The sequence below is a fragment of the Rhipicephalus microplus genome, chromosome 1 (assembly GCF_043290135.1).
Source record: "Rhipicephalus microplus isolate Deutch F79 chromosome 1, USDA_Rmic, whole genome shotgun sequence".
NCBI lineage: Eukaryota > Metazoa > Arthropoda > Arachnida > Ixodida > Ixodidae > Rhipicephalus > Rhipicephalus microplus.
Window position 1 is genome coordinate 263,669,354 of NC_134700.1, and position 23,123 is coordinate 263,692,476.

At 46.6% G+C, this 23,123-nt stretch overlaps 1 protein-coding gene across 1 annotated transcript in view; it reads right to left on the bottom strand.

Annotated features, from left to right (window-relative positions):
* The window catches only part of LOC119164990 (corticotropin-releasing factor receptor 1), a 181,937-nt gene that overhangs the window by 31,417 nt on the left and 127,397 nt on the right, over positions 1 to 23,123 (bottom strand). Inside the window, exon 8 of the mRNA XM_075868576.1 lies at positions 4,686 to 4,771. Within this exon, the coding sequence (XP_075724691.1) occupies positions 4,686 to 4,771 (86 nt within the window). The remainder of the gene's footprint in view (positions 1 to 4,685; positions 4,772 to 23,123) is intronic.

The window sequence follows — 23,123 nt, forward strand, 5'->3', positions numbered from 1 at the left end:
AAGTGCATACATCCGAGGAAAGTTTACTAATAATTAAATACAACGAAAAATAACACATCACTGCAACAACGGCAGAAGCCAAATGCTAACTATGAGTGAGCGATCATAATTCACGAAGCTGCTATGGATGGATGAATGAGAAACTATTGTAAGTCCAGAGGTACATGACTCAAAGCCCAGCGAGCCATTCACACGTTGGGAAAGTCAGGCCAAGTCTGACCACCGCATCGTGGGCCCTCTGCACAGCCCACAGTGGATCCCCAACACGGGGCTTTTGATAGCGGATAGCCAATCGCCTTCATTGGTCTGGACCGTGCCTCGTAACGAGGGCAAACGCCCGAGAATAGGGTCTAGGCTGGCGAATTTGTTGCAGTGCTTGCAGGAGTTATCGGGATAAATGTCGGGATAAAATTTATGCAATGAAGCCGGGCTGAGATAGGATCCTGTCTGCAGAAGTCTGAGAAGGCAATGAAGCTTCTACGAAAAAAAAAAATGGATTTGGAATTGAATGCCTGGTATACGAATGTGCCCCGAGTGCGAGTGCATACTTAATTGGTTATTTAATTACCATGCCTTCATTATACATCAGATCTAATTTGTTTTAGTTCAGTGCACTGACGAATACTTTTTTTTGTCCCTACAATAATTTTTTTTTTCAGGGAGCGACACTTACAGTTAGGAGTGTTCGCACAAGCCATACTTCAATAAAATTTTTAATTGTGAAAAATGAACAAGACAGACGACTCACGTTATAAGGCTCACAGATGCCTAAATAGAAGTGCTTCATATTGCAGACTAATAAACCTTAATGGTTATGACTTTTTAAAAACAATTACAGCATAACCACGGAATTAATGATGATGAGTGGGGCAAACCATCCATCAATCCATCCAAGCTTCCGTCCGTGCGTTCGTCCTTGCGCCCGTGCATCTGTATATCTGTCTGTCTGTATATCTGTTCATCCATCTAGTGGACACTTCAAGTACCGCCATCTCGCTTCTTTCTAATATATATGCATCATATACAAGTACCGCAATCCAGCGCACGATACAAGGACTAAGCGAGAGTATTTCTGCTGTCAGCGCTTTAACAGCACATTTCTGCTGTCAGCGCTTTAACACCGAGAGCGTGATAACGACACTGTGAAACGTTTTTCGTAGCATGTGGACATGCATGCAGATATGTGCTTGAGGGCGGGTATGTGCCACTGGTATGTGGGTATGGGCCGCAGGTTACGCACTTCGGGGATGCACAAGCTATGCCATAAGGAGCTCGCCCCTGAAAAATTTCATCACTCAGCAAAATTGCCCACGTGTGTTCTTGTAGTCCCTGGGTAGATACTGGGTACCAATCACCTGAAACACATACCCGCATACTAGTGACATATAGTATTGTAGTCTGAAGTTGCAGATAACTAACCACATTTTGAAAGAGCGTGGTTTTACAGGTCTTGATCTAACTATAGACTTTCCTAACTTTAATCTTCCCATTATCCCCTACTCCACTAAAAGCCGTCAATACAGGAACCAATCTAGTGAGATCTTCATACAAAGTTAAAAGCCTAATGCTTTGCCCTGAATTGCAACAAGTAATACATTCTGTCGTTCCAATGCTCGTCCAATGAGCTCACTTGAAAACTCGGTGCGTATATACTTGAATGCGTAAACATAAGGGTAAACATCTAAACATACAAAGCTCCCACTTATTCACTCGAGCACGTCGCCACCACAGTCTTGCTGTGCAAGTGAAGGGCTTCCTTACTACGTATAAAAGCTGCAACTCGGAGAAACGCTGCTAGAGATCTGCTAATGGGATGTTTTCCAGACGTTCGGCTGGAAACAGGTGTCTGTGACAGGAGTAGACTTGATCGCGCTCTCTTTTTTGTTTCAGTTATTCTGTACTGATTCTTAAGCACGCATTATTTAGATCATGGAAACTATCAACTAGAAGCACACAGCTTGTGCTGTGTGGTTCTCACAGGCACATTGCATTCTTACGTATTGTTTTTATGGGCCCCTTCAAGTGGCAGCTCATCGTATACGTCGTTAATCACCCGCATGTTTTGTTGCAAGAGTGGCGAATAGAGCACACGTGCGGAAGTGACGCTGTCTCTTGTTTCTTCATTTGTACTTACGTGAGTCCTCCAGTTTCACTTTCGATCGCGTTCTACGCTGCAAGTCATTGGCGCGAAGAATCGAGGCCTAGCGGGTCTGTCACGAACATTCTTGTATAAAACTAATCATGAAAGCTCTACGAAGCTTCATGCAAGCTATTGTTTGAAAAATACGATGTGTCACCGGCATGGTGAAGCAATGAATTCTATACCAATGAACTGGAATACCTTCCTGCGTGTGTCTAGTTTTTCGCGCGGCTTAATACCATGGTTCCGTACGAGAAGGCCCAGCTAACTACTCTTTTGAACTGGAATACTTGACAAAGTAAGACGAGTTGCCTCAGGGGCGATGTGTTTCCGCTTTGCGCTCCCGAACTATGGCCTCCTGTCGGCAAGCCTCCGACGTTGAGCTTCAGTATGTCTCACGCGCAGCTGCACTTTGATCCAGCTTGCGGACACGCATGAGAAAGCAATTTTAAATGCAAATGCATTTCTTAGTCGGGCTATGTCAGGCATCCAGCGTTGTCTGCAGTAGGGTCCGTGCACCGGCGGGTGTTATATCTCCGCTCTCACTCCCTCTCCCATTGCAACAGCTGCGGGCGCACGTGCTTATCCTCGCCCCTAGCAACCGGAACATGTGGTGCGAGAGAGAGTATGAGAGGGTAGGCGCTGTGCTTCACCGCTGCTTCTCTCGCCGTTCGCTCTCTTTCCTACCTGTGTCCCACTTTCCCGTTCGCTGGCTGGGCGCCTCTCAATAACGTCAGAAAATGTGTCCTCGAGACGCCGCTGTGAAACCCCAACGAGCCGAGAACGCTGGAACCTCACTCTCTCGTCTGCTCGCTCTTCACTCTCAACCATTCGCTGGCTGGGCGCCCCTCAAGGCGCTGGCAGAAATCCGTGAAGGCGAACATCTGACGGTAATAGTATACCCTCTCTCGGCGCAAGAAATGCATTCGCATTTCCGCACAATTTCCTTCGGGGAAGTGGGGGCATTTTTTTCATCAGTGTGACTGGCATTTCCCCGAAGCCCGGAATCGATGCGCTTCGATACGCTGCATAAACGTAAATGCAAACTCATCAGCTGAACTGTATATACATAACATATCCAGCATAGCATATATAGTTTGTACAGTTTGATAGTGTCCCTGTATAGCATATGCAGGGACAGTATAATAAGCGAGTACCATTGCACCATATGTGTGAATAGGTTTCTGTGTCACTGACGCAGCTCAAAGACGCCCAGAATGACTTTAGATTAGCCAGGGGTTCACATTCACGAAATCAGACTTTTTTTTTGCATTTGTACCAGGAGGAGTGTAGCTTTAGCTCTAACGTTCCTGATGAGTATTGCTGAGCGGTCGTCACAGTGCATCATGTTAAAAAATGAATCAAGTTCTTGTTTTTTGAAATTCAGCGTTTAGATTAGAATGAATCGCGCACACAAAAGAAGGATGGCATAAAATAAAACAAAAGCGGAAGGGATTGGATAATACACACGATAAGAACCTCTGGGGCCTGTTTTAATGAAATTGTTAGAACACTCAAGCTGTAATGAACAAAGTTCAGATAATACAGATGGTGTAAACATTTGACCATTGAGGAAAATGTTGGAGTTATTAGAAATGCAAAGCTTCCTGAATTTTGCCTTGGGTTACCACCGCTTTCACTGGGAAGACCTATTTGCCCGATTGTGGCCTATACGTTAACGCGTTAAAATAAATCCTTGAATTAATCTATCCCTCAACCAATCTTTTCATCAAACAGCCAATGTATGATCTCGCACCTGGACTGCTATTGATATTACATGGCATATTTAACGAGTGTCAGCATAACATTTCAAAAGATAGCCTTAGATCGCACTATACTTACATGACTTGACTTTAATAGCAACGAATTCTTTTTTCAGCTGCACGCATATTCGCATGGGCCTTACCAACCAGTCGTACCACTGATGTTGCCGACTTTCTTCTGGACAACATCATCCTACACCACGGCGCTCTTCGGCAGCTCCTTACCAACCGAGCGAGCTACTTTCTATACAATGACATGCTCCGCTTCTGCGCCACTAAACACAAGTTTTCTATTGCTTACTGTCCTCAAACGAATGGTCTAACGGAGCGCCTCAACCACACTCTTACCGGAATGCTCTCAAAATTTCTCCGCTGACCACTGTGACTGGGACATTATACGTTACCGTTTGTTACATTCGCCTACAATTGCTCTCAACACGACACAGCTGGGTTCTCTCCATTGTTTACTGCTGGGTTCTCTCCATTTTTACTCCATTTTACTCTGCGCTACTATTTCACACGTTCCTGCCGACCGGACTATAACACACGAGCGCGGTGCCACACTGCCAGTCACTGAGTTTATTCTGTCTCTTACTAGTAAACATGATCTTCCCGTTACGATATTAGGCGCAGGTGCTTTTCCTTTTTACATTGTGTTGTGGAATGGTTCCTGCGTCGACTACGAAAGAATGGTAAACAGAAGCAGTTGGTTCTGCGTTGTGGTCGGTGCAGTGCAGGGTCCTATTCGAATGGCTCGCTTAGGCAAGAAACGAAACACTCACCTGAGTTGCATGGTCTCGATGGAGGTGTTTGACTGGAGCTTGGTGAGCAGAATGCGGATGATGTTTACCAGGAACACTGTGTTCACCTGCAAAAGATGAGAAAAATGCAGCGATTCCGGCTTTAATAGCACCGATAGATATATCGCTGAGACGGCATCTGTCACTACTGGTTCAACTTCTGAACTCGCAGATTTCATTCGTCAAGCCAGTATACTAGGCCATGGTGCTCCGCGTGTTTTGTTCAGCAACCATGGAAAAGCTTTCCACTCACAACTATTGAATGAACTTTTTCGCGCCTCCGGCACAACTCACATGACCAGCTCTAGTTATCATGTACAGACTGACAGCCTGACTGAGCGGTTTTACCGCCCCCTTGCCTACATGATCACCGCCTGTATTCAACCAGACCACAAGAACTGGGGCGCGATTCAACCAATCGTTACTTTTGCCTATGATACGGCCATTCAGGCGACAGTAGGCTACTCACCGTTTTACCTATATAGTTTTCGGACGCTGCCCTATACTTTCTTTCTGTACGTTTTTTTTTTTACTTGCAATGCGAATTCATATACATCCGCTTCCGAGTGATACGTTTCACGACTCACCCAGTGTCGCCTACGTGCTCGAATGAATACTGAAGCCAGGTAGCAAAAGAGAAAGCTAGTTTACGATGAATCCCATCGTGCTGTGTCTTTTCGACCTGGCGACAAAGTGCTTCTCTTGACGCCTATTCGCGCACCTAGTTTGTGCGACAAATTTCAGCTACGGTTTATCGGGCCGTACACTGTTCTCGAAGAGACTTCACCCACCAGTTATCGCGAGACGCCATATATAGCCCTAGCAGACCACCGTTACCCCAAGTATACTGAAGTTGTGCACGTCTCCCGCATGAAGCCCGTCATGCGACTTTCTTTTTTTTCCTTGATCTGCCATGGCCAGACAAAAAAAAATTCCCTGTAGAACAGAAAAAAAAAGAAGTCATAGTCATGAACTATGCAATGTGAGCATTGTCTACTCAATAATTTTTATCTTAAAAGTAATTATCATCAGGATATTTCTATATCCCGTAGAGTGCCATGACTTCCACTTTAAAATGTCTTGTGCGTGCTTATTTCGTTTTGTGTCTGTGATCAGTTTGATTCTTATACTATTAAAAAAGCACGCGCTTGCGAAACTATACCCTCTTGGTGGATCCGGCATAGAGCCCAATGTGTGCAAAGAAAAACAAAACATAATTGTAGTATTTTTCAAACTTCTGCAGCTCGAACCGGCTGAAAGTGCCCTTTTGAAGCTCTTATTTTCTCCACAGTGGGATCGCACCAATTTACTGCGTTGCAAATAAAACGCGTGAAAGAGCTCCGTCAGTAGGGGCGAGTTTTGACGAATGACGTCAGCTGCACGGAAGTGGTGGGAAGGAGCTGACAAGCCGGAATACGTTGAAGGCATTCTGAACTCGGGCACTGAGCTTGGGGCTCTGTTTGCACGTGGGCCGAGTATTTTCTTTGCTGATGCTTACATACTTTCACTGTGGACGACGGAATCTGCAATACCATTTTTATCGAACATGTCAAAAAGCCTGTGTTTAACACTGAGACAGGCATTGTGAACCTCGCATGAATTTGAACTGCATGAACGCGTAATGATGGGCTTTCGTGTAATACACAACAAATGAAACCTAAAAAAATTTAAGCTAAGGAGTGCGCGTGGCCGTCTGTAGCGTTCAACGTGATAGCATTGAAAAGTTTGTTTCTCAGAAATTTCGGCGTTGGCGTGAGCGTCATTGGTTGGGAGCGAATAATCAGCATCTGTGTAGCGTTTCGAGAAATCTGTTCAATAAACCTACAAAAGACTTGACAGGAACTCGCACTGTTTTCGTGCCATCCAGGCAATACGTATATTGGCGTGAGAATTCGTTCTTCCCGGTTGTAAAGCCAGGAGGTAGTTTGTTCACTCCGCTTCCTACATCGGCTTACGCGGAAAGTCTAATTCTTATATTCATTGTGTTCGTTTTTATGTTGAACCACACCGAGTATTGGATATATAATACATATACGGAGCACGTCAATGAGGCCGCTGTAAAAATTGGAGGACCTTAAAGCCCCGCCTTTAAGAGTTGTGCGCGACAGCGATGTCCTATTCATAATGCGTGCTTAAAACGCTTAGTGCATGAAACCTTTTCGAACTTGCACCCACTACGTGACCTTAAGAGAATAGGCGGAATAGCGTGTGTGCCTTTTGCATAGCGGGTGACAGGCTTTAAACCACGAAGTCTTTATGATAATCACATGTTCTGACGCCCGCTGGAAATGGGTGCTTGTACGAAGCATTATTGTGAGTGTGAGCGATTTTAAATCAAAAGAAGTGAAAAGTGAGCCCCGTAACTCAGGGGGAGGACACCTCAACAGTAGCTCACGAGGGGTGGGGGTTAAGGAGGGATTAAAAAGATAAAATTAAAATGTAAATACACAGAGAAAGAGGAAGGAGAGAGCGAGGCGCAGGGACAGCAAACGACACAAAACGACAGAAGTAGAGAGGAGATAGGAAAGATGGACACGGTCGCAGGAGTCCGAGGACGGGGCACCACTCGGCGAGAGCTCTTGTCGGCGTCAGGAGAGGACGTAGGGCGAGCTTAGTCGGCCAGAGCTGCGCTGCCGTCGGAGATCGCGGGGGCACAACCGGTCGGCACGAAATCCAGAGAGCGAGTCCTTACATTATTGCTGCAACATTTCATGTTGCATTGTGAAGGAAGTATACGTGACGCGAGCGTTTGATAAGGCATCACAGTTACTTTCACTGCATTTTCAAGCAGAAGTTATTTTCATTGTATTCACAAACCAAATTGCAATGATATATTAGTTGACATGCTGTTGTGAACGGGCACGCATGGTTTATAAAAAACTCGCATGTTAGACAGGCATGCAGAACCAATGGTGTCTTTGCGATGCACCTTGACTGTGCAGCTTAAAATTTTTGTGATCAACTGCAGTTTCATGCAGCCGGACTGGTATACAAAGTTCGTGAAGTGTGCTGCTCAAATACCCCTTTAGACATTGTGTTGTTTGGTATTTGCTTTGTAATGTTGATTGTACACTTGTCGAAGCGGCCTTTTGCATGTTGCACGCTATGTATATACGTAAACCGCATTTGTATTAAATACAATGTAAGAGAGAATAAAAAAAAACGCGTGACCGTGCAGTAGAGCATTTTCTTGCCACGCAAACGACCCGGGTTCGATCCCCACTCTGTCCCAGTATTTTTATTTATTTTATTTGCATCATTCTCGATTTTTGGTCACACATAAAGTAACTTTTCGTTGATAACCAACGACGGTGACGCCGGAATTCCGGTGAGACGAGCTTTTTTGCGCTGTCGCGTTAAAAACCAACAAATGATGCCGACGAGTAACAAACCTAACTCGAATTATGGCATATACGCATACGTTCAAGCAACAGGGATCTCACAAACTAAGTCGCCACGTCTGGGCGCAAGGACGGAGCAGACTGAGCCCATTAGAGTGAGAACAAGACCAAACAACGCGATAGTAACCCCAAAAGAGGATGGCTGCTCGCCCAGGGCATTATTCCTTTTTATAGAGCAAACGATGCTTGTCCATATCCTGGAAAACTGACAGTTCAAGGTCGACATTCTCTTAACTGTTCAGGAGAGAGCAGTATTAGTGCGCTGCGCAAGCACTCGGAAGGAGACCTAGCAATAGGAAGAGGCCAACTAGAAGTAAGAGGAAGATCACATTCTTAATGAACCTTTAGCGGAATGATACGATCCACCAAAGAGACAGAAAAGAAAGGCTCTTGTTTTTCTTTACCACTTTCCGCCATTCAAGCAAGTCTAGCAGGCAGTAGTTTATCTACTAATACGAACGTGCCTAATCAGCCATCGCGATGTTTTTTTTTCAAGTTTTAGTCGATGTATATCACCAAAGTTAGATATTTGTACGTGTCGGAACTAGAAATGGCCAAAAGTATTATGATATTTTATGTAGCCTGGTGCAACTCTTTATTAAGGGAGTGCTTATGGTAATACAGAGGCTTTCAACTATTCACAATAATAGGTAAAAATTGATACGCTCAATTAGAGCAATAACATTTGATGCCTAGCGAGAGCTTTATACTGGAGGATTCAAAAAAAGAAAGGTTTAAAACTATAGCGGTATACACAAAACAGGTTAAGCTATGTGCCGTGATATAAGCTATATAACAATCCTGACTGTCAGGTGTCAGCGAAGTTGTATTATAGCCTTTAGCGTAATCATAACACCACTACTGTTATGAAGCTTCAGCTCAAGCCAAACACTTGAAGGGCAAATATTTTCCAACGAGTAGGCACAAGAGATCTGCTCTAAAAACGTTCACGCCACTTTTTTAGAGCTGGAATGGAATCGCAGAGTAATATTCTCAGCTAAATTAGGTGATTTTCAATTTACGTTGTATGATATCACAATCGCAAGACGAAACAAGTTTTGCTCGCTATGCTGAATTAAAGACAAATTCTCCGAAGACTCAGACTCCATTAGTGTTTGAGGTTCGCGTAAAAGGTGCGACCTTCTCTCACGTGTGAAAATAAGAAATGATAGTGTGTTAATTAAAACAAATATACATAGTGTACTGGCGTGTACTGTATTTTGCCACAAAGAGACTTTCGTAGAAAGTAAAGCAGTTTCTTTTTTCTTTGTCTCGTAGACAAATAGACAAATACGGGCACAATTCTGGGACAGAATTTCTTAGAGACATCATTTGCACAGTTTGGTTTTGTAGGCTTCAATACATTGCCGAGAAATCTGTCTAGAAGTAGAGAGAGAGAGAGAACTTATTTTATTTATATACTGGGAGTATGTGGGAGGTGGCGTGGTGTGAGCCACCCCTCACAAACAGGTTAAGGTGGGCTCCTCATTGCAGAAGCCCATTGGCATCAAGCGCGACTCGGGATCGGTTTACCAGGGCCTTGTGGCTCGCTAGGTCGGAGCAGCCGAGCAGGGCCACCTCCCAGTTTTCCCGGGTGGGGTTCGGTTTCGGGGTGAGGCGAGGGGTTGACTGGCATGCCCACACCATGTGAAAGATGTCCGAAGACTTCTCCGCACAGTGCGGGCATTTTCCTGTACAAACAGGATCGAGATATTGAAAAACTGCCGGGCACAGCAGTGTTTTGGTGTAAAGGCGGAGGAGTAGACGCTCCTCCGCCATTGTGAGCCCTTACAAGGTTTAGGATAGAGCTACCCCTTTATTATAGCAGAACAGGTTGTTATGATACGATTCAGAGGTTTGCATATAAAGTTACAAAAAGTGCAATAACTACAGCAGAAACTCTGGGACGTCTCTTATCACGAGCAGATGATGGCGAAATGGTAGAACTTGTGTTTTCTTTTTCTGTTTCATCAGCGCTGAAGCATAACCGTAATGCAGAACAAAAATAGCGTGTCGACAAAGGCGACCCGCAAGAAGGAGATGCCTTGACAAAGGCTTTGATGGTTCCAAGAGCTCTAATGCATGACACGGGGGACGAACCTCGCATTTAATTTCCCTAATCGTGAAAAAAAAACTGAGATGGCAGGATGAGCTAAAGATTTCACGCTACAAATTAATCTTGTAGTTTTGTGTGAATCTTGTAGTTTCCAAGCTCATCGAAGTGAGCTTTTCAGAAATAATTTTTCTAAAGCTAAACAGTGAAAGCAAAATAAAAAAAATGACGTCTTTAAGATCTGACAGCTCCTGGAACGCGAAAAAAAAAAGCATGCCCAGCAGAATAAAAAAAACAGAACTAACGAGACTATTCCCTATTTCAGCGGCACTTGCAATCTTTTGGCAGGTACTTCACACGCTGAAATTTCTATTTGTAGAAGGGCTTGGCGACGACAGCTTGCTTATCTTCTTAAAGTGCGTGAATAACCAGAAGAAGAGTAGCTCGAGGGAAATGTTTTGCCGCAGGCAACTGCGAGCTTTATCACGAAGAAACGAGAGAAGCAGAGCAGCTGTGCATTTGCAACCAGGCCTATCGCGAGCTGAACGGAAGAGGGATTCACTATGGGCTGATGTTTCTTCTTTTGCCCACGAAATACGCCGGGAGTCGAGTCGGAAGCCACTTACTGCAAGTGGGCTTTTTGCTTTCGTCACTTAGGCGCTTTAAACTTACAGCGCGGACAGTTTGTAACGCTTATATGTTGGCACGGAGAAAGGCAATGAGGAAGGCAAGAGGAAGGCAAGTTTTGCTGATGTAGCCGATGGGCATAGTTCTTCGCCTTTTTTGCCTGTGTTCTTACTTCACGCGTAGCTATCGCTAGACTGACGTTAACGTGACGCCGGGTTAGATGGGAGCCATTAGTGCCACGCAGCCTGACGGGACACTTTTTATTTTGGTGTCGCTTGCTAACGTGCCCCAGCTGCAAGGCAAGACTTTAGCCCATAGGCCTGACATGGATGGGAATGCTGAGAATGCGTCACTCATCCTGGGTTTTCTACAGCCATATGGCTGATACAACTTGTGGAAAATAATTATTTGTTCGAGAAAATGTTGGGTAACGAGAATGAAGGCCAAAATAGTTCTCGAAATTCTTGAGCCAGTAGAACCGCTATTAAAGTAGCGGCGTTTACGCGTGGACGTTCAACTATGTGTTCGACGTGAAAAATTTCCGCAATATTTAATCATGGGAGCAGCAGCGCAATGCGTAGATTGCATCATTTTGCTCTATGTTAGTTATTAGGCTGTTCGGTCATTTGATGTCACTGAAAGGTACAGTGACATGCACTCGCACGGCTTTAAGCATGCTCTCAGTCTTACCATTATATTTGATAGAAAAAGCTGACAACTTTTGTTTGTTTTTATTCATGTCAGGCGCGCATGCAAATTTGCTTGCTGAAAGTTTTTTTTTCTTTCCTAAAAATTTAACCAGAAGTTTATACGTGACAGAATCGGCTTTCGATCGCTCTTGTATCGCTTCTTGCTGTCAAGTTGTATTGCACCAGTAATTACACAGTGGTTTCAGGAAAGTCATTATAACCATTGTATTGTATGTATAATTTCAACAGACAATCAAACACTCTGCACAGCTGCACTCGCTATGGCGCTCAGTGATGTCCGTTCTGGATGCTTTTGAACCAAATGCACTTCAGTCTAATTTCTGTACTGGCAAGATTCTGGGACCTTGGACATAAGCTTACAGAACACGTAAGGCAACTGAAGTGCCACTGAAGTAACTGAACACCTGAACTCAACAAATGTGAGTGACCGCCTGGAACTGGATGTCCTCCGCCAAGCACGCTCGTGATTCTGTCAATCGATCTTCTTCTTCCGCGGTCTCTCTTGTCGCCCTTTTATCCCATTCCCTCGGAGAAAGGTAGCGAGCTGAAAGCGCGTATGGTTAAGCGACCTGCGTCTCCTGTCTTCTCTCTCTCTCTCTCTCTCAACGGGAGTGAGCCCTGCTCGTTTTCCAGTAGATTGTGGAAAAAGGTAAAGGGAAAATGCCGGTGCGAATGATGAAGCGCGACAGAGAGAAGGTATAGGACATATGAAACAGGAGTGTTGACCACTGCCATGCAGATGGTTTCGAAGACGTTACATTATCTGGTCGTATAAGATAAATTTGGAGTCTGTGGGATCTGGGTATGCATCGATTTTACATTATGACCTGATTATTAAAAACCGCTGGAATACACTCACAAAGGAGCCCTCTTTTTTCCCGAATAACGAACATAATGCGACAAACCGTATCACCTCACTCCCAGAGGGTGCATGCGACAGCATCACACTGCAGTCCTGCCAACGATTTGTCCTCAAACGGAGAGTAAACGTGACACGCGTCTTCAGCCGGGCGAAAGACAATGAAGAAAGCCGGAAGGGGTGCGATGGGAGGGTTGTCATTTGAGCAGTTTCTGCGAACTTCGATCGCAAGAGCATGGTTGCTAACGTTGGCGCACGCGGTGTCTCGACTGACGTCACCGAGCGGCCCGCACTAAGAGGACAGACAGCATGACAACTGCTTCGCACCCTGGAGCCGGTGTATTCCACCGTTTCGTAAGGTCATGCGAGAGCCTTACATTTTAACGAAATTTTGGCTATCACTTCAACTGCTTCACCCTTGTAGGAAAGCTGTATTCTTTTTTTTTACCTTTTCTTTCGCTTGCAGTACTTTTGCAGCGAAGCACGTCAATCCCCCTTGAATATACGATCTCAGTGCCGTATTTTGTTGTTCCACGGCAAGCTGTTAGTGCAAAAGAAGACTAACTTCAGTAGCTGGGCATATGATGAGACAAACTTGTGCCGTAGATGCATCACTCAGCGCTATTGAAACAAGTGAGCACCATTGAAGTCGTGTCAGTCTCGGTGAACCATGTTAACGAGATTATGTCTCTGTATGCGCTCGTGTAAGTCCAGTGAAGCCACAAGGCTATGCGCCCATTGATGTCGAGGATATCTACGCCTCTGCCGTTACCAAAAAAAAAAAGATTATAGCCAATTCGCCTACTTGAAAAGACCACGAGGAGAGTGGGATTATTTTTCTTGGCTTGGGGCTGCAAGAAGCTCTTCAAGATCTCTGGTATGTTTTCGGAAACTTAGCTCTCTTCGCGATGCCCAGGCAGTTGTGACTCGCTCTCGACTGCAGCTTATCTTTTCGCCCACATAAAACCCTGATGGGTGGGCGTGTTAACCGGATTTTAAGCGCAAGCACGAGTCGTAGGAACACGACACATTTCGGTTTTACGTGTATCTCTGGATCTCATGGGCATTCGTACCATCGCTGCTCTTTCGCCATGCCTACACCACAATCTGTATTGATCGTGGGTCTTCAGCCAACGAGGCATGGCGATCACCAAATAGCAGCATACTAAGCCACACTCTTGGAACTGATTGCGAGAACGACGTTCTATCGACTGCACGCTCTTCACTTTAAACGAGTTGCTCCTCCTGTTGTTACTGCTGCTGCTTTTAAAACGTGCGACTCGTAACAAAGAGGCAGAGATAAAAGGCAAGAGCTACTTTTGTATCCGTATAAGTGAGAGCACGGTTCTGAGACACTTAGATAGAGATTGCTAAGTGTGAGGCTACGAATTTTAAGCATTTTGAAAAACGAGAAAGTTGATGACAGCGGGTGGGAATCGCCACTGTCGAATATTGAGACACTTGTGAACTTCTGTGGTGGCGAGGGTTCGAGTAGGTGAGGGGCGCCGACAATTGTTTTTCCAGGCGTCTTTTCTCTGTGGACGCGATCCGCCACAAGAAGCCATATATATTTTCGCGCCAAAATAAAGAACAAATGAACAGAAGGCACAGATTGCACTCAACGCCGTGACGTGTAAATGGCTAGGAGCTTGTAAGAGAGAGAGAGAGAGATAAATAGAGCGGAAAGGCAGGGAGGTTAACCAAGCTTGGCTCGGTTGGCTACCCTACACTTGGGGTGGGGGAAAAGGGGAATAATAGAACTAAAAGAGACAGAAAAGAAGAGGAGTAAGAGAGAGAAGCATGAATAGTCAGCTCGAAACTACACAGCACGGCCTCGCACAGTTCTTTCACAAGCGGTCGTGAAGTTTGGTGTTCCTTAAAAAGTACAAGAGGGCTTTCGTGGCTTTGCGCGTATGGGAAGCCGTCGGCCAAGGTCCCAGGATCTTCTCTTCTGTAAGCGGCCGTGAATCCAGGTGACAGAGCTTGGCTTCCATAATACGTCGTTCGGTCTGGTATGCTGGGCAATGACATAGAATGTGCTCAAGCGTTTCCTCACAGGCGCAGATGTTGCATGCCGAAGTGCTCGCCATTCCAAGGAGACGAGAGTACGAATTCGTAAATGCCACGCCCAACCTCATGCGACACAGTAAAGTTTCAGCACATCGTGGGAACCCGGATGGCAAACGAAGTTGCAAGTTTGGGTCGATAGAATACAGGTGCGTGTTGGAGAAACCCTGCGTATTCCATTGTAGGAGAGATATACGACGAGCAAGTGATTGTAGTAGCCTTGCAGCGTCCGTTCTCAAGAGTGGTATGGGCGTGCGCTGGTCTTGGTCATGAGCCGATCGAGCAGCTTCATCTGCGCGGTCATTGCCAACGATTCCGCAATGACTCGGCAGCCACTGAAATACAATATCGTGACCTTCTGCGAGCGCTTCGTGGTAGTCGTGCCTTATCTGATATACTGATTGTTCATGTAGCCCGTGCTGCAGAACAAACCGTAGTGACTGTAAGGCTGACCTGGAGTCACAAAAGATGGCCCATTGGTTAGGTTCCTGGTGAAGAATGTACTTTACTGCACCTTGAAGTGCTGCGAGCTCTGCTGCTGTCGACGTCGTGGTGTGAGTAAACTTGTACTGAAGCAACACATTTTCAGATGGAACAACCACTGCTCCTGTGGAGCTGTTGGAATTAGTGGAGCCATCGGTGTAAACATGTATGCGGTCGAAGTACCTTTCGTCCAACAGACGCAAAGTCAGTTGCTTCAGGGCTAGCGTTGACATGCGTGCCTTCTTAAAGATTCCAGGAACTGATAAGCGCACGTCAGGTTGACGAAGACTCCATGGCGCAGTTGCTGGATGCATGGCAAGTTTGAAGCCAGGCGGTAGTATGTCCTGATGTTTTGTCACGATACCGCAATACGAAGAATCTGGCCTCCGAGCTGTCAAACACGTTAAATGATGTGATGGTAGCCGTGATAAATGCCGAATGTGCGCTCTCAGCGTCTCGACAATGATGTGCGTTGTGACCGGTTGTTCTTGTGCAATAACAATAGTTGACACTGTCGATGAGCATCTTGGAAGGCCAAGGCATGTCCGAAGTGCTTGGGCTTGTACGCTTTGCAGTGCACGGATGTTAGTCTTGCACGTGCTGGACAGGACCGGAAGGCTGTACCGGAGAGTTCCGAGAAAGAGGGCTGTATAAAGCTGCAACATGGAGTGCACGGATGGGCCCCATGATTTTCCGGCAACGAACTTGAATACATTCTCAATGCCAATAAGCTTTTTCTTCAGGTATGTGACATGCGGGCTCCAGGTTAGGTCACGATCTACGATGACGCCTAAGAATCTATGAGTGCTCTTATATGGGATTGATCTGCCATCGATGCACAATGAGTAGAAAGACATCGGTTTGCGTGTAAACGCCACCGCTGCGCATTTTTCTGTGGCGATAGTCAAACCTTGCTGGCGAAGGTATGTCGATGTCATTGTTGCCGCTTTCTGTATTCTTGCGCGCACTTGAGGTCGTGTCACGCCGGACGCCCAAATGCAGATATCGTCAGCGTAGAGAGATACATAAACCGTCTGTGGCAGCATTTCAGTGAGCCCCACGAGAACCAGGTTGAAAAGTGTAGGACTCAAAACACCGCCTTGTGGCACCCCACGACTTGTGAAATACTTGTTCGTAGACCCATCTTCAGTTAAAACGAACATAGATCTCTTTGTGAGGTAGCTTCTTACCCATCGAAAGACACGACCTCCAAGTTCAGCTGCTTCAAGAGCATTGAGAACAGCCTCGTGGGTCACGTTGTCATAGGCACCCTTCACGTCTAAGAACAGAGCTACCGACAGCCGCTTCTGAGCTTTCTGATGCTGAACAGAGGTCACTAAGTCAATAACGCTATCAACTGAGGACCGACCTCGTCGAAAACCAGCCATAGCATCAGGATAGATGTTATAATGTTCCAGGTACCATTCTATGCGTGTAAGCAGCATCCTCTCCATGACCTTGCCAACGCAGCTTGCTAGTGCTATAGGCCGGTATGATGCCAAATTGAATGGAGACTTTCCGGGCTTCAGCAAAGGCACGAGGCGACTACACTTCCACTCATCAGGCACCATTCCATCATACCAAGACTTATTGAAAATGTCCAGGAGACAGCGCTGTGCCTTCGGGCCTAGGTGACGTAGGGCAGTATAGGTCACTCCATCCGGACCTGGGGACGATGAGCGTCTGCATGTGTTCAATGCCGCATGAAGTTCTTCCATGGTGAACGCAACCTCCATTTGCTGATCTCGTGCGACTGGAACATCCTGTGGCATTAGATCGATCGGTATAGAGATGTCGCCGGCGATCTTTGCACAAAATTCCCCAGAAACATCAAGCTGTGAGCGACGTTGGTGTAGCGCCAGAGCGGCAAAGGGGTGACGTTGTTGCGGATGCGAGTGAATACCTCGAAGAGTCCTCCATACGGGAGACAAGGGCTTTCGAGGGTCTAGCGAGTCACAAAAATTCTTCCACCGTTGTTCATGAAGTTTGTGCATTCGACGCTGGATTTTTTTCTGAATGCGTCTGGATTCTCTGAGGTCAGAGATAGATTTCGTGCGTCTGTATCGTTTTTCGGCACGTCGGCGGACCGCTCTAAGTTGTTCCAACTCTTGGTCGAGTGCCGTGCGTCTCGATTCTTTCGAACATATCTTCGTGGAAGTCTCCATTGCACAACTAATCACTTCTTCAATGGATTCCGGTGGTCCGTGCATGCACTTGCTCTCCACTGATATCTGAAACTCTTCCCAGTCAATAAGTCTTGAATGTCCAGGAGAAGGAGAATCGTCCAAACCTCTGACTGTCACGTACGTGGGGATATGGTCGCTGCCACGTGTTTCAATATCTGTGAACCATTGGACTTTCGTGACAATGCTATGCGACACTAATGTCAAGTCCAGGCAACTGCTGTAAGTTACTCCTCGGAGATAAGTAGGGCTGCCGTCGTTCAGCACCTGAAGCCCGTGCTCTGAAGCGAGATCAACTAGGTCCGTGCCTTTTCGATTTGTCCTGATGCTTCCCCACAATGGATGATGGGCGTTGAAGTCACCCATCAATATCCAAGGCGCTGGAGTCGTTGCAAATATACCATTCAAGATTTGTTGATCTAGTCGACCTGACGGCGCTATATATGCGCCTATCAGTGTAAACGACAACTTCTTCTTTTTAACATATAGACACACGTAGTGATTTCCATTGTGAGAATGTACTCTTTGGAGAACGTAAGTGAGTTCTTTACGGATGTACACAGCAACTTGACTTCGCTCAATGCACGTTGAAGAAACGAACGATTCATAGCCCGACAGACGAGGTATTTTTGAAAAATGCGGTTCACAAATGATGATGATGGGAAACTTATTTTCGAAAATGAATTGTCGGAACTCAGGCATTCTTGACTGTAGACCTCTTGCGTTCCACTGAATTATGGAAGCACGCTTGACTTTTTCTCAGAAAGGCTGATGCGGTCCATGGTGCGCCATCTTGTTACTGAAGTCCGGCAAGAACTGGTTCTAGTGTGTCCAAGATTTGCAGCGCGCATTTAGCGGCAGGGATCTGTAGACTATCCAATAGAGTGCGAATAACACTCATGAACGACCTCAGTACAGAAAAGACTTGTACCTCTTGGGCGGACAGACTGCCTGCTGGGGGCATATTCGTTGTTGACGGTCGATATTGCGGTTCCGTAGACACGTGTACCCGCGGTAAAGTGGGCCAGTCAGAGCCGGATGTTCTCTGTAGCGCCACAGTGTCTTCCGGTACCTCTGGACGTACCCCACCTGGTGGCGGGGGCGGGGGAGGTCTCTGTGGTCGTGGTGGCGGTGGCGGCGTTAGTGAAGGCACCTTCGGCACAGGACTGCTTCTTCTTTTCTTCGAGCACCGCCGTCGACGGGAACGCCGTCGTTGAACAACCGTTACCGCTTCCTTTCGTGAGGATCCGTCTTTAACCATTTGTCTCAGAATGCTCCTCTCTTTCTTCAGTACTGGGCAGTCTTTGGACGAGGTCTCATGGTTGCCGTTGCAGTTGCTGCATTTTAGGAGAGTTGCTTGGCAAGCCTCTGCTTTGTGGGGTCCGGCACAACGTGGGCATGCTTGCTTGTTGTTGCACACAGCACTAACATGACCCAGTTTTAGACAGTTGTGGCACTGTAGTGGTCTTGGGATGTATGGTCGGACAACGTGACGAAAATGACCAACCTTTACATGTGATGGGATGCAATCACCTTTGAAGGTCACCTTGATGCAACGGGATTTGCCAAGCCGGCATACTTGCAATATGTCCGTTGCCCCAGTAGCTGGCTTTATCAGAACAGGAAGGTCTGCGTTCGGTATGGAAACATCAACGTCATAAATGACGCCTGTCGTCGTGTCACTATCCTGCGGAATGTAAGTTCGGAGATAGATGCCTCCAAGCTCAGTGACAGTTCGCAGGGTATGTAGCGCAGCCGGGTGCTCAACGTCTATGGCCAGGATATTCTTCCGTGGGTTGAGTCTAATATCCTTTATCTCCTTAGGCACGATAGCTTCGAGACGCGCTGAGATCGCTTGCCTGTTCATGTTCTTCAGGTTGATCGAAGAGTCGACAGGAACAAAAAGTATGGTATGGCGTTCAGAACTGCACGCCGCCTTCACGGTAGAGACGCTAGCTGGCGAAGACGCGCCGACCATTCTTCTTTTAGCTTTACGCTTCACTGCAGGGATGAAATCTTCGTCGCTGTCTTCACTACTCGCCGTGTACAGTTCAGTGCTGTCACTGGTGCTGTCGTCCTCCCGGCTGTTGCGCTTCCTTGAGGTTGACGTCGAAGGTGACGCCAAGTCCGGACTGCGTACGGTGGGGCCTGGATCCATCGCTGCCCGCAGGAGAGCGATGATCCCCGGATAAAACGTAAATTCACACAAAAAACACCAAACGAAATAGGCAACGTTCGGTAGAAATACACTTCGTCGTCCAAATTGTAAGATTTCCAAATTGTAAGCTTGTAAGATTTAGTGATGTAGCAGTGGCGTATACTTAAAGAGATGAATACAAGCTCACTGCTTGTAATCTCCATGCGTCCAAATTGTAAGCTTGTAAGATTTAGTGATGTAGCAGTGGCGTATACTTAAAGAGATGAATACAAGCTCACTGCTTGTAATCTCCATGCGTCATGACAAGCGGGGATCCTGCTTGTCGGAAAAATAATGCCGTTGATGAGATGTACTGCTTCATGTTAATCGGAATGACTGACAGTGCGGCGTGCGATGTTTGCGGCACCGATGAAAATATCGAACACCGGCTGTTCCACTGTCCTCGATTTGCCTCAGACAGACAAGTACTTGCCAACGCAATGTGCCGACTCTATGATATGTCTCTTTCTGTGCAGGTGTTATTACAGCAACGTCCACATACCTAGAGAGCCCACAAGGCAGTGAAGCCCTCCTGTGTTTCCCGAGAAAGACGGGTTTGTGTGAACGCCACTGACATGCGGTGAAGTTATACACGCTGCAATGAAATTACTGTCAGTCTCCTTTTTTTAAAGACGATAGTCCTTCTTGGGGACCTTCGACGGAAAAAACTTTGGTCCGTCTGTCTGTACATTTGTCTGTTTGTTCGCCTTAGCGATACCTGAAACGGCACCAAACGGCCAACCCCATTTGCAGCGCCCACCAATAGCGTTCATAGTTGTGCGATTGTCAATTAAAAAGCAATTATTTCGCATATCTGAGGCGCCATAACAACTCTTCGAATTTTTGTATGTCTGCCTCTATACCAGAAGAAGCATACTCAAGTAACTCCAAGGAATGTAGCGTTTAACGCGCTGCGCTGACAGTGCAACGCGATGCTCGAAAAGGTGTTTCCAACGCTTTGCTACGACGCCACGGTGGTGGCACCTGCCCGTCGCTTTGCGTTCTACACCTTATCACCTCCGAGACTGGCACGCATTTTTCTCCGCGGGCTGCACGCTTTCGTTTAACTGCCAGATGGCGCTTGTGTCTAACGTGCCTTAAATTCACTGGAAAATGTTTTTACCAGTGACTCTAACGTGCCTCGATGCGCTCGTTCGCCTCCGCTGTACGCTCGAGGCACTCTAACGCAGCGCTTCCAGAATACCATTCACCGATTTTCTTGCGCAGAACATCAAATAAACGTTTTGTTCACTCTCTCCAGACGCAAGAATATTGTCTTTCGACTACATTTGTGGTATAACATGCAGATTTGGAACCATTTTTTATTTTCCTTCTCTTCGCTCTTTCTCATGTTTCTTGCCCCCTTCCCTTGTCCCCAGTGTAGGGTAGCCAACCGGATGTCTTTCTGGTTAACCTCCCTGCCTTCTCCCTTTTGTTGCTTCCTTCCTTCCTTACTTCATGCAAAGGAACGCGTAAAACTCGTATGCAAACCTCAATTACACATGATATTGTTACAGCGAGCTGTGATGAAATGGTTTTATTTACAGGAGGTGAGCGATGGTCGCTCGCGGCAGCGCACTGCGATCGTGCCAAGACTCTTCGTCTTCCTCTCCTTCTCTTCTCTGCCTGTTACTAGTCCGTTACATTCCCCCGCGAGCAGACTCGCCAGTAGGGCGAGTTATGATGCACAAGGGGCGTAGAAAAGTTTCATGCGAGCAATGCGAGTGAGCTGCGTTCTGCTCGATCGTCGGCCAATGGACAAAAGACGAGCTATTAAGCAAGTGAGCTGGCTGAGACGCCCCAAAACTACAAATGGGCCTGAATATTGTGACAGAAGCTTTTGACACAATCCACGCTTACGTTGCTGTGTCCAAAGCAACACCAAGTCACCTTTTTTGAATAATACCGTTTCGTGACGGTCGTCGTATCGTTCCTTCGAACGACGTTGAGAGGCCAGAGCCCGCAGACGAGCGATTAGACGGGCTTTTTCCGCGAGGCACAGGGTGTTCGATACAGAATTGTCATTGTGTAGAATGAAGGGTAAGAAAGTGTCTAGAGAGCTTAGTGGCAACCTGGCGTACAACAAATAAAATGGGCTGAAGTTCGTTGTTTCATGTTTCGCAGTGTTGTACGCGTACGTGATAAAAGGCAGCACGTCATCCCAGTTCTTGTGATGGGAGGAAAAGTACATGGCAAGCATGTTGAGCGTTCTGTTTGTACGTTCAACAAGACCATTTGTCTGCGGATGATACGGCGTGACATGGCGGAACTGTGTCGTGCACATGTGAGGTAATTCTCCAATGGCATCAGCAGTGAACTGGCGGCCACGGTCGCTGATAATAACACGTGGTGGGCCATGGCGAAGGACAACGGAGTGGAGCAAGAAGACTGCCGCCACGGAAGCAGCGGTGGAAGAGGGAGTGGCGGCGGTTTCGGCATACCGCGTAAGATGATCCACGCAGACGATTATCCAACGGTTCTTATTGTTAGATAACACAAATGGACCCAGAATGTCAATCCCTACTTGTTCAAAAGGCATGCTGGGTGGTGTTAATGACTGAAGGGGACCTGGTGTTGCGGTGGTCGGGCGCTTGTGACGTTGGCACGTCTCGCAGCTAGCGACGTAATGCTTCGTTGTTTCGTACATCTTGGGCCAGTAAAAGCGTTCCTGTGTGCGGTTGAGTGTTCGTATGAAGCCGAAGTGACCGGACGTCGCATCGTCATGCATGTCACGTAGAACATCGGAGCGAAGGCTCTCGGGGACAACTAGAAGAAAACGTGCTCCATGTCTGGAGTAGTTAGTTTTATAGAGCAACTTGTGTCGGACAGTAAAGCGACCGCTGTGTTGGGAGGCACGTGCGGCGGCAAAAAGAGGATCCAAGTTGAGATCGTTGCGTTGTTTTCTCTGGAAATCAGCCGCGTTGGGGAACGTGCTTGTAACAGAAGCAAGGCAGTCGTCAAAATTCTCAGCATCGCAGTCAGTAGTCACAAGAGGAATCCGGGAGAGGCAGTCTGCGTCAGCGTGACGACGGCCACTCTTGTACGACACCGTAAAGTCGTATACCTGAAGTCGCAGCGCCCAACGTGCGAGGCGGCCAGAGGGGTCACGCAAACCGACCAGCCAGCATAACGAATGGTGATCGGTAATTATCTTCTTCCCCAGGGCGATTCAGCAGTGGAATTCGTTACCAGATTCGGTTGTGAAAATCAAATCGCATACTGACTTTTTAGAAGCAATAAAACATATAGTGCACTCTGATACCATGCGCTAAGATTGTGAATATGTGTGAATTACGTGCTTTGTAACTAGGCTATTATATTTAGTATGTGTTTTATTATGCGCAAAATATGATGTGTATTTTGGCAGTGATGCTCTCTCTTTTTATTTTTCACTAACTTCTCTGTTTAGACTATATGCTTAGCCATTACAATATATTTGTTGTATGTGCTCTGAAATGATGTGTTCCAGTAGTGAAGGTTCTTTTTCTTATGTTTCTCTTATGCACATTTCTGTTTTATATGAGTCAACTCCACTCCTGTAATAGCCCGCAAAGGGCTGACAGTATCAATAAATAAAATGAATGAATGAAATGGCCTCCCGTAAAGACAACAACGAAACTTCTGTATGGCGAAAACAGCTGCCAGACATTCCTGTTCCGTAACTGTGTAATTGCGTTCAGATTTACTCAGGCAACGGCTGGCATATGCCACGACATGCTCTGCGCCATTGTGACGTTGTACAAGCACCGCTCCTACGCCGATACTACTAACGTCCTTGTGGACCACAGTCGGGCTAGATGGATCGAAGTGACGCAACAGTGAAGCTAACGTTAATACAAA